Genomic DNA, 12,392 nt, shown 5'->3' with positions numbered 1-12,392 from the left:
AACTTTCTTGTATAAAACATTTGGGTGTAAAATAGTTTTCACAAAAATATTACGCCAAATAATGGCGATGTACTAGATAAGTCTGTAATGCATGCACTTCTTTTTGTATATGTTTATAGTCAACTCGGACATTTTCTTTTTCTATAATATATATCTCCACCGCAAATCCTAATATTATTAAATTTTTAGTTTATTGTCAACACAAATTGTACATGCTCGCACGTCTCGAGTTCTGAACCCAAAGGAGGTGCTTCTCACGTATGCTACTACCTACAACTCAAAGCGATGATCATTTTCATTGGCTACTTTCAAAAATTATATATATAGATAGGTATACATTAACAAATCAAGCAATTATTCCACTTCATTATTTCAATTGAAGCCCCTCTTCCTCAAATTTCGAAGAATGAAGAGTTTTTCAAGTACCGCAACTTTGCTTTCCCTCACGGCCTTCTTTCTTGTGGCCGTCGTTTCTGCTTTTCCATTTGACGACATCGACCTTCCTTTCGATTACTATAGCCTTAGCTGTCCCAAGCTTGAGGAAATTGTCCACAACAAAATGGAGGAATGGGTTAAAAAAGATTATACCCTGGCTCCTGCCCTCATGAGGTTACATTTCCACGACTGCGTTGTTAGGGTTAGTAAGCATATTCGTTTTTATTTTAACCTTAAATTCTTATTTTACTTTTAATTATGGGTTTATATATAGCCACAAAAATGTTATAGGATGTTTAAAATAGCATGTTAATTTTAGAATTCTTTCTTTTATTCTTAAACTTCGTCCCCAATCAAACACCGTCATATAATTAAGTTTTGTATTGTGTGGATGGTAGGGATGTGATGCTTCAATACTATTAGACCACGAAGGAAGTGAGAAGAGTGCAAAAGCAAGCAAGACATTAAGGGGATTTGAGGTAATAGAGGATATCAAAAGAGAAGTGGAGAGAGTGTGCCCAAGGACAGTGTCTTGTGCTGATATTTTAACCGTAGCTGCTCGAGACGCCACACTTGCTGTAGGTGGTCCATTTTGGATGGTTCCATATGGTAGGAAAGATGGTACAGTTTCATATGCTAAGGAAGCTGACCAATTGGTCCCTACGGGTCACGAAGTAGTCACTGATTTGCTTGAACTCTTCCAGTCCAAGGGCTTGAATGTTCTCGACTTGGTTGTCCTCTCTGGTGAGTCCAACTAGCCACCTTCTATTTTATATTACACATTTTTTGTTTTAGTATGATCCGAAAAGAATGGCACATTCTCTTAATTATATATGAAAACTACGTAACTTAACATCCATATTTTCATTTACTAACATGATTTGTTGGGACTCACTTGATATAAACGTTTATTTTTTCTAATGATTAAAAAAATTGAAAAGACGTGAAATTCTCAGACATTTTTTTAATTGGTTAATTTTGACACTTACGTAGATTTGGCTTTCATATCAAAAAATTTCTTTAATTTCTTAAACTTCATATTCAGTCAAATACTTCCTAATAAACTCGGGCGGGAAGGGTAATCCTTATCTATATAGCTATTTTTGGTCTAATGATCGATCGGGTATATCCCTGGACCAGATCACTACGCACACCAAATTAAGTAGCAAAAAGCTATAACTCAAATTAAGAATTACAGTTGAATATTATATTAATGTTGGTTTAATTATTTATGTTATATATGTAGGAGCACACACAATTGGAAGAACCACATGTGAATCTATGCAATACCGATTATACAATTACAATGGAACTAGGAAATCAGATTCAAGGCTGGATCATCTCTACTTAAACTATTTGGAGAGGAAGTGCAGATGGGCATCTGAATATGTTGACCTTGATGCTGTTACTCCCAAGAAATTTGATGTTCAGTACTACAAGAATCTGCAAAAGGGAATGGGACTTTTGTTGACAGACCAATTGCTCTACTCAGATCCAAGAACTGCACCTATTGTCACAGCTTTGACTACTCAATCAGACGTATTTGAAAACCTGTTTGCAGCATCTATGGTCAAGCTTGGAAATATTCAAGATTATCTTAGCGTTGATGGTGAAGTCCGACTCAGTTGTGCCAGTGTCAATAGTCCTGGTTATTAATATTTTCACGGCTTTTAATGTTATATATATAGTGTTATTATGCTATCAGTATGAATTTGTTCCATTTTTTTTTTCACTACTACACTATTTTGTACTTCGAAATTTGCAAATTAAACTACGAAATATTTAATTATCTGATAGTCCTTGTTGAGATTTCTATGTATTATATTTATCCTTTTAATTAAGCTTGAAAGTTAGACGAGTTGTCGGCCGGACATCGTATTTGTATGATTTTTGGGTTGTTAATTGAGCAAGATATTGAGAAAAACTCAGCGTATCATTCATTGAAAATAACTGTGTATATCTGTGGATCTGCATGTATAGTTTTTGTGAAGTGGTATATTTAACTTCTGCATGCGTTCGTGAATTCATCCCTTAAGCAATCTTTAATTTGTTGACAAATAAATTAAAATAGGGGGTTGAATTGTAAGTAATCCTCATTTTATGTAGGTAATTTAATATTTAATTAAAGAAAAAACATTGGAGCATGTGAAGAGACACTCCCTCTATTTTCAATATATGTGGCACATTTTGAATTTCGAAAGTTAAAATTTTTAATTTGACCTTAAATTCGAAAATAGAATCTTTAAATTTTTTTAAATAAAAAATTACATATTTGGAAACTACATAAAATGTACTATAAATCACAATAATATTCAATTCAAATATTAAAAAGGCATATAAAAGCTTCATGGTTAAAGCAAAACTTGTTTGACTCTTGAACACCTGCCATATAAATTGAGACATGAGGAGTATTAAACTAGACCACCAATTTATATAGTACAAATAAAGGTACAGAGAACGTTGTATTCTCTAAAATGGTGTCTGTTATGAAATAAAAGCAATTTAGTAAAGCATGAGCAAGAAATAAAAGCAACTTAGTAAAACATGAACAAGAATAGAGATAGAGAGAAGGAAGAGATTTTCTTCTTCAATTGTGTGTATTTTCCTATCTATTACAAGGCCTTTATATAGGCATGAAAAGTGAAGAAAATATGTCATGGAATATGTCATTGAACATAGAAAATATGTCATTGAATATGTCATTAACCATTTGAGAGAAAGATCATGGAGGAAGAGTAGACATCCACCATATTTTGATTTTTATCATAACACTCCCCCTTGGATGTCCATAAATAATGTGCCTCGTTAAAACCTTATTAGGAAAAAACCCTATGGGAAAAAAATTCCTAATGAAGGAAAAAAAGTACACATATTTAGAAATACGCCTTTTGGTTGCCTCGTTAAAAACCTTGCAAGGAAAACCCAATGGGACAAAACCTTGTAAGGGAAAAAGAGTACAACGCGTATTAACTCCCCCTGATGAGATCATCAGTTCACATCGTTGAGCCTTCGTATCCCAATCTTGTACACTAGTTTCTTGAAGGTTGACGCCGGTAGATATTTGGTGAACAAATCAGCCATATTATCACTTGAACGGATCCGTTGCACATTAATATCACCATTCTTTTGAAGATCATGTGTGAACAATAATTTAGGTGAAATGTGCTTTGTCCTAACTCCTTTATGAATCCTCCCTTTAATTGGGCTATGCATGTTGTATTTTCTTCATACAAAACTGTGGGTAGTTTATCACACTTCAAACCACATTTGTCTCGAATAAGATGTATAGTAGACCTCAACCATACACATTCTCGACTTGCTTCATGAATAGCAATTATCTCAGCATGATTAAAAGAAGTAGCCACGATTGATTGCTTAGTCGATCGCCAAGATATGACAGTGCCACACATGTAAACACATAACATGTTTGAGATCAAACCTTGTGTGTGTCAGATATATACCCCACATCGACATAACCAATAAAATCGGTATTGCAATCATTGTCATAAAATAAGCCCACACTGGTAATCCCCCTTAGATAACGCAATATGTGCTTGATTTCATTCCAATTTCTCCTTGAGCGGAGCTATATCTGCTAAGACATTAACTAAAAAAGTTATGTCATGCCTTGTAGTGTTAGCAAGATATATTAGCGCACCAATTGCATTAAGATATGGTACTTTAGGACCAAGAAGCTCTTCATTATTTTCATGAGGTCAGAGTGGATCTTTATTTATATCGAGTAATCTCACAACCATCGGGGTACTTAATGGATGTGTTTTATCCACATAGAAGCTCTTTAAAATCTTTTTAGTGTATGCTGATTGAAGGACAAAAATTTCATCTTTCATATATTCAATTTGTAGACCAAGACAAAATTTTGTCTTTCCAAGATCTTTCATTTCAAATTCTTTAAATAGTCTACTGCTTTAGGAAGCTCTCCGGGAGTTCTAATGATATTTGAATCATCAACATACATGGCGATTATAACAAATTCAAATCCATATCCTTTTATAAGGACACAAGGACAAATTAAATTATTCTTATACCCTTCTTTCAACAAGTATTCTCTCGGGCGATTATACCACATGGGCCCTGATTGTTTCAATCCGTATAAGGATTTTTGAAGCTTTATTTAATAAATTTCTTGGAAACCTTAATATGCTCCAAGACAATTTAAATCTTTCAATGATATCCACTATACGCATATCAAGTTTTTCATATATTGCCAGATTAAAACCTGAAGTGACTATATCCACTATAAGAGAACATGTCTCCATATAATCAATGTGAGGATATTTACTAATTTTCTTGTGCCACAAGTCGTCTTTATGTCTATCGACTTGAACCTTTCGCACAAGAACACATTTATACCTCAATTGACTTTATACTTTTAGGTGTTGGACTATCCGTCCAACTTCACATTTTTCAAGTGAAGTCAATTTCATTGCGTATTTTTTATTTGGCCAATCTTTTATCCGTCCAAATTTCATGACAGATTTGATCTCAAGATCCTCGTCAATATTAATCATATTGAGCGCTACATTATATTAACAATATCGTCGACAATCATTTTATGTCGGTTCCATTATTACCCAATAAAGACATAACTTATTGAGATCTCTTTATTTCATTATTTTCAGGTACCTGAGCCTCTCCCATGAGGTCTTATGAAGTGTTATGTCGTGGTGCTCTTCTAGGGCACTTGCCTCCTTATTATGACCATTTTGAATATTTGCCCCTCTCCTTCTTCAAGGAGTTTTATCTTTGGAACCGATTGGTCTGTTACACTTCATGCGTGCCATAGACTCTGTCCCTCATGGACTTTATTCTATTTGGAGCATTAGCAGCTGAAATATGACATTTAGCTTTGGGTCAGCAAATGCGTCTGGCAATAATTTGTAAATGAATTATCACTTGAACTTCAAGTTTATATTTTCTTGTACGAGGATCTATATGTATTCATAATAATTCATTTCACGTATCACTTTCTCAGCTGCCCATTTTCTCCCCCTAATGTTGGGATCACCAACACATTTCCCAACCATCTTTGGGAACTCATCTTTGTGCATTTTGGTGGCATAATTAAATCATATAGCACATCCATATTTCTATATAGAAATTATTTGGTTCTTGACCCTGAACCGATTGTGATAGGGAGAAATTTTTATAACTTGGCTAGATGCGTACAAGTGCTGCTGTATATTAAATAATAAATCTCATACCAAATTTCGTTTTTGGGAGTTTTGTTCTCATAACCAATGATTTAGCTATAATTGGAGGCATACAATTTCTGCTAAACCAACTTGGATTTAAACCAGTATTATTAAGATAAATCATCCTAATTTATATTCTGGAATTGTGCTCTAATAATTTGAGCAAGCAATCTTGCAAAAACCAAACTGCAAGTTGATAACAAATGCACATGTGACCATAAAATAGACGCATCTATTAAAATCATATAATAGTAAACGGTCCACATGGCAGGTGACTGAGCCCATATATATATATCACCTTTTATTCCTTCTAGAAATCAAAGAATTCAATCTCAACCTTTAACTGGTATATCATGAGAATAAGCAGCACAAGAGAATTCTTGAAGAATCTTTTATTCTTCAATATGTGTCAATGTAATTCTTAATTAATTTTTCGCATCATTATTGAACCGATATGGTCAAGCGGTCATGCCAATTAATATTTATTTTAGTAAATTTCTAGTTTACTTGTGGCATATGATTCCAGCATCATGCTTATATTTGTGTAGTACAAATAGAAAGAAGATCGGGTAACCTTTCATATTTACCCGGTATAATTATAGAAATATGAAGATATTCAATCTTCCTTTCATTTATAGTCTCAATATGCCAATCACTTTGACTTATATATTTGAAACTCAAAAAGTTTCTTTTGAGACTTTACAATATCAATGTCATGAATAAGTTTATTCATTCGGGTAGTAACAAATTAGTTTTTCCGGAGTTCTTAACAACTTTTATACTACAAGATCTTTTATCATACCATTCATATGGTAAATGTCTCCTTCACGGAGAAAATTATATCATAATAAATTGTCATGGTCAAAATCATCATAAACAAAATCATTTCTTGCTTTAATTTTTCCTTTAATAACTTTATAAGGCATGACAAAATAATATTTGGCATATCACATGTACGCGACCAATGACATATTCATGTAACCACACAATAATAATTATTCTCTTTATTTTACTCAAACCTCCCTTAGAGGTGAGTTGTGTGGTATTCATATAATCATGAATTGCATGTCTTTATTCATTGATTTTATCACATATTGCCACATTCAACTTTAGGAATGGATTTGCATTCTCAATGCTTATCATAAGTCACATTCTCTTCAAGGAATGGATCATAATCAGCGACGTGCTTTATTATTTTCATACCAATTTGATGGTAAGCATTGCCTTCACATTTTGAAGGACTATTTTGAGAACCCTTATTGTTCTCCTTTTATAATCATAGTGATGATTATTATTATTTTGATATTTGGAACGCCCACGTTCATTGTTCAATCAATTGTCTTCATTGAAACTTATTATGCATTGTTATCACATTCACTTCAAGAATGAAACAAATCAAGTTGGACAATTTTCATGCCTTTTCATGAAGAATATATTATTTTTCTTTAGTCATCATTATATCATCAATATGGTACATCGGGACTCAAACCCAATGTCTTACCAATATAAAGGCATGTTAGGCCATAATAAATTGGGACTCAAACCCAACTCTTATCATTATGGAGCATCAGGACTTGATCCCCATGTCTTACCCTCAATCAATGACATAATAGGCTAAACAATATTGAGATTGATTCTCAAGCCTTAATTTCAATCACATGCCAAGGAAGTTATACACAACTAATTTGCAACTTAGCAAATCAAATTTGCTTTCTTAAATAAGTGTACAAATCTCAAATTAGTGTAAATCTTTATTAATTATTTGTAACATCTATATGAAATACAACCGTTTGTAGTCAGAATATTTCTTCTAAATTCTATAAGAGTTTAAAAGGATCATAAAATCATTGTCATAATATTTATTGAGTCTCTCTCAAAAATATTGTTGTTTTCGGAGTATACCCTACCTATTGGATTTGATTTAACGCCATGACTTTCCTTCACTCAATTCAACCAAGCAATTAGTGAATAAATTTATCAAAAGTACACCTAACACATATACAGTACTAATACATAAATTCAGCATTTATATTACCTGAAAAGTGACATTATAGGTAACAACTTACCAGTAGTAGCTTGTGCATCATTCATATAAAATACTTAAAAATGGTAAGTCAGTAGCAAACATCAAGTAGGTCATGGATACTCAAATATACCTCTTCTAGTAATCATACTAATAATTGTTTGCTTTCAAATGATACGACCATAAATTATGAAGTATAATTTCAAATAGCTGGTTTGTTTTTCAAATATCAAAGAAGTACTAATTAATCAACCTAGATAAAGATGTGAAGTATTTCTTGTTTTCTTCAAGATGATTTATGCTTTTAATCAGTATGACCAATTTTATTTTATTTTTTATTCCTTTTTTTTGTACTATATGCAAGTGTAAAAATCCAAAAGGAAAAAAATATTCATCCAAGTAAAAGAAAATGTTTAAAGCGGCAGGACAGATTGAAGATAGTTAACACATAAATATGCATAGGACAATTTATATAAAATATCCTTGGTTACCATGACATGCATCATATCAACAATTAACTGCTACTATGATTTTCACATATAGAACTTCGAAAATTTTATTCCATTCATGTGATATAAAAGATGTAATATTAATATGTGCTTATGCAATACAGGTGTAGTACGAAGTTGTGTGCATATGAGATTTTAAAGGAATGACAAGTATAAGATAATCATACCTTCTTACATTTCATTACTTACCATATGTAGTTTCTCTTTACATTTAACCATGTGATGATATGTATGGCTTCTAATTGTAATCTTTCCGGATGTAGAAATTTTTTTGTAGATATATATATATATATATATATATATATATATATAGTTAGAGACTCGTGCTGATAACGTGTTATGAAATAAAAGCAATTTAGTAAAGCATGAACAAGAAATAAAAGCAGCTTAGTAAAACATGAACAAGAATAGAGATAGAGAGAAGGAAGAGATTTTCTTCTTCAATTGTGTGTATTTTCCTATCTATTACAAGACCTTTATATAGGCATGAAAAGTGAAGAAAATATGTCATGGAATATGTCATTGAACATAGAAAATATGTCATTAACCATTTGAGAGAAAGATCATGGAGGATGAGTATGTATCTACCGTATTTTGATTTTTATCATAACAGTGTCATATTTATGAGTAAACTTTTCAAAATGATCAACTGAGCCCCTTTTGAGTTTCTGCCGTTGTTTTATTTTTTTCTTTCTTTCTTTTCTTCTTTTTTTTCTTTTTCTTTTTCTTTTTTCCCCGTTGTCTTGTCGAACCATTTACCAAGCAAATACTAAAATGAATATTGATGGCTCGGGCGGATGTTTAATTTGAAAATATCCCATCTTACGTTGTAATTTCATCCACAATCATAAAGCAAGAGGGTGTTTGGCTGAGCTTATAAGCTGGTCATACTAGCTTAAAAGTACATTTTGGCTTATCTACGTGTTTGGTAAATATTTAAAGTGTTTATAAGTTAAAACCAGACATAAGTCATAAGTTGGTCACCCCCAACTTATGACTTTTTAGCTTATAAACACTTCTAGTTTGACCAAAGTTTTTACTAGTTTATATATCCTTAATAATATTTTCTAATTCACAAAATATTTTTTTCAAATAAAATTTTCAACTTTCTTTTCATTCCATATTCCCTGGTCATCTTTTTCTTTACGAAGAAACTTTTTAATTTGTAATCTTTTGTAATGTTTTAAAGGATACTTTAGTCATTTTAATAAAAGAACAATTTATCAGTACTTTTCTACCAAACACATCAGCGGCTTATTATCAGTTTCGGCATGTCTATCCAAACACATAAATGTTTATTTAAAAAATCAGTTTCAACTCTTAAAAATACTTTTCAGCATTTTAAACTTATCAGCTATTTACCATCAACTAATCCAAACAGGCTTTAAGTAATTCCAATGTTGTTATTTCCACCTTTGATTTATTCTTTGTTTTTCTCTTTTTTCCGCTTGGCAGCTAATTATCGGAGAATGTCTACTCAGAAACTTTTCTCTTCAAATGTGTGACCATTTTATTTTGTATCTTATGTGACCCCCCACCCCCAACCCCCCAACCCCCTCCTTTTTTTTCTCTTTTTGGAATTGTCCATTTTCTTTGTGTCCAAATTAAAATCAGTAACAAATTGCGCCAATCATCCAAAATTCCAAAGGACACACTAGTCAGTATTTGCATTTGCATGTCTCTTCTCACGTCTCTTACTCATCCCATTCACCTACACCTTTTGGCCCCACTTGACCTTTCTAACGAGAGATGAACTACCCGGCGTCAAAATGGTTAAACGAAAAAAGATATCTTCCCATATTATTCATTAAAACGGGGGTCGGATAATGAACTTTTTAAAAGCGAGTCGAATATGTGTAAGAACCATATTATCCACTTAGAAAATGGATAACCAATGGATAACTAATATGCTTAGCTTTTATATTAGTAAAACCTCAAATTGGGGTTCATCAAGTTTGGAAGACTAGGAATTCTCTTAGAAGTGATCATATTCAAGAAGTCATGGATATCTATAATATCCGCAGGATAACCCGTTTTTTATCCGGATCAAATACGGGTCGGGTCGGGTCGTATAATTTACCCGACTTTTGAATTACCTATTTTCAACCTGCTCATATCCGATCCGGCCCGCCCATTTGCCACCCCTACCCACCACCTAGGGATACGGTAGATCTATAAATGCAATTCGTCTATCCTTAATTAGAGGACTCGGATTCGAACTTTAAAAATGAAGAAATTATTAATAGAAAATATTTTGTCTATAAGTAAATCTTGCACGATACGAATCTGTATTAATCGAGTCAATAAATTCTAGATAGAAGATGGTTAAACAAGAAAAATAAATTCTAGATAGAAGATGGTTAAACAAGAAAAACTACCTCCCTCTCTCCTTCAATCTCTCTCTTTCTGCAATCTTTCAAGGTCACCAGACATTGATAAAGTAATATAATTCATAACTCCCTTTCCCACTTTATCTCTTTCAAGATTCTCTTTTTTCTCTCTCTTTTATTTCCTCTCTTTCTTTCTCCATACATCTTATCTTTGAGCTACATCTCCTAAAGATATATCCCTAATTTTCAAACTAGTTTAAGCTGCCCAGCTAGTTCTGCTATCTTTTTTAGGGTTTTCACATGGTTAGCCCCTCTTGTTATCAACACTAAAGCCCACACATGCAATATCTTTGTTCGTTGAAGACATCTAGTGTTGAATAGTTGATGTTCTTGTATTTTTTTTACTTGTTTATGGCTAGGGATATCGATGGCTTTCTAGCTTCTCTCATGTAAAATGACTTCTTCTTCTTTTATTTCTCTCTACAATATTGCCTCACTACTTACTCTCTTCTTCTTTCTACTTCTCACTGTTATGGCCGAAGATGGACAAATACAACCGAATTCTTTACAAGTTAATTATCATTCATCAGCAGATCATAATGCTATCAAGAAGAGACTGAGACAAGATCAAATTATTACTAGTAACACAGTTCAATATTCTCCAATTATGGGTAGAAGAGGAAAACATGAGTACCCTAAAGTTCATCAATCACCATCCTACTTATGGAGAAACAAATCATTGAATGCTAGTGCTCATGAAGTTCCTAGTGGTCCAAATCCCATTTCAAATAGGTAATTAGCCAGTAATTAAACAACAAATGAGAAAGGTTAATTTCTTATAAACTTCTTCTCTGTCTGTACCTTTAATTTCATTTATGCAGGTTTCTAAAGGTATGTATACACTATTAAGTTAGTCTTCATCATAGAATTAATCATGAATATTTGTCTTATATTATGTTTTTGGTGTCCATTATCTGTAATTTCAATGTGATTTTACTACAACTTCTGTTAAGATTATATGATTGTATTTAATCATTTGGTAATGAGAATGCAAAGATCATGAAATCCATATTTGTAAAGTAATCTTTGATTTCTATTCTTTTTAGTACATCAATGGCCACAACATTTTAATGTCAGTGTCCCTTACTATTTTTTGTCACTTTTCGCTTTGATAAAGCTGAATATGTATGCTGTTTCCACCACCATGCCCAAAAAGATAAAGACAATCTTAATTACTTTCCCTGCACATATTAATCACTAAACCGTGTAATTAGCATTAGTATTATGTTAATTAGTGCCTACTAGATCACTATGGATTGTTCACCATATCTGAAACAGAAATTCCAATTATGCCTAAAATATTCACGATAAGACAAATATTTGTGATTATAGTGGAAAATGAAAGTGACGTTAAGCAGATAAACCTAGAGCATTTACGGAAAAAAAAAAGGACTAATCTTATTGTATGTTTGAAATGCAAAAGATAGAGTAGACCTATAATATATTTAATTTGCATGGGCTAATAGCAACCAAAAGAGTACCTGAGAAGGTTCAATATGCTAATATTGTTAATTAGACTCCACTCTGTTCAAAGTAATGCATATATGGTTTGCCTTTTTCTTTATAGAAATAAGAAAAAATAAAAATGGACACCAAAAATTAAAGAGGGCGAACAAGCCAGTCCAAATGAGCTAAAAAGTATGTCTGAGGAACACAATGATTAATATACGGGGAAGTAGGGATTGGTCTTCTCTGTGTTAAGATGAGACTGCATGCAAATTATGACAACTCAAGGAAGGACGACCATATATATGAAACATTATCACTCATTTTACGTGACAATTTTATTTTATTAATTTGTTTAAAAAATATTTTTTTA

At 32.4% G+C, this 12,392-nt stretch overlaps 1 protein-coding gene across 1 annotated transcript; it reads left to right on the top strand.

The window, feature by feature from the left end:
• The first annotated feature begins 350 nt into the window (after positions 1-350).
• Positions 351-2,341, top strand: LOC104215718 (peroxidase 7). The gene is made up of 3 exons (XM_009765579.2): positions 351-637; positions 834-1,179; positions 1,682-2,341. Exons 1-3 carry the CDS (start codon positions 407-409, stop codon positions 2,089-2,091), a joined length of 987 nt encoding a protein of 328 aa, XP_009763881.1. The 5' UTR covers positions 351-406; the 3' UTR covers positions 2,092-2,341.
• Positions 2,342-12,392: the final 10,051 nt, after the last annotated feature.

The sequence above is a fragment of the Nicotiana sylvestris genome, chromosome 2, assembly GCF_000393655.2.
Source record: "Nicotiana sylvestris chromosome 2, ASM39365v2, whole genome shotgun sequence".
In the NCBI taxonomy this organism is placed as follows: domain Eukaryota; kingdom Viridiplantae; phylum Streptophyta; class Magnoliopsida; order Solanales; family Solanaceae; genus Nicotiana; species Nicotiana sylvestris.
Note: the sequence above shows the minus strand (reverse complement) of the source record. Positions and strands in the feature narration are given on the sequence as shown.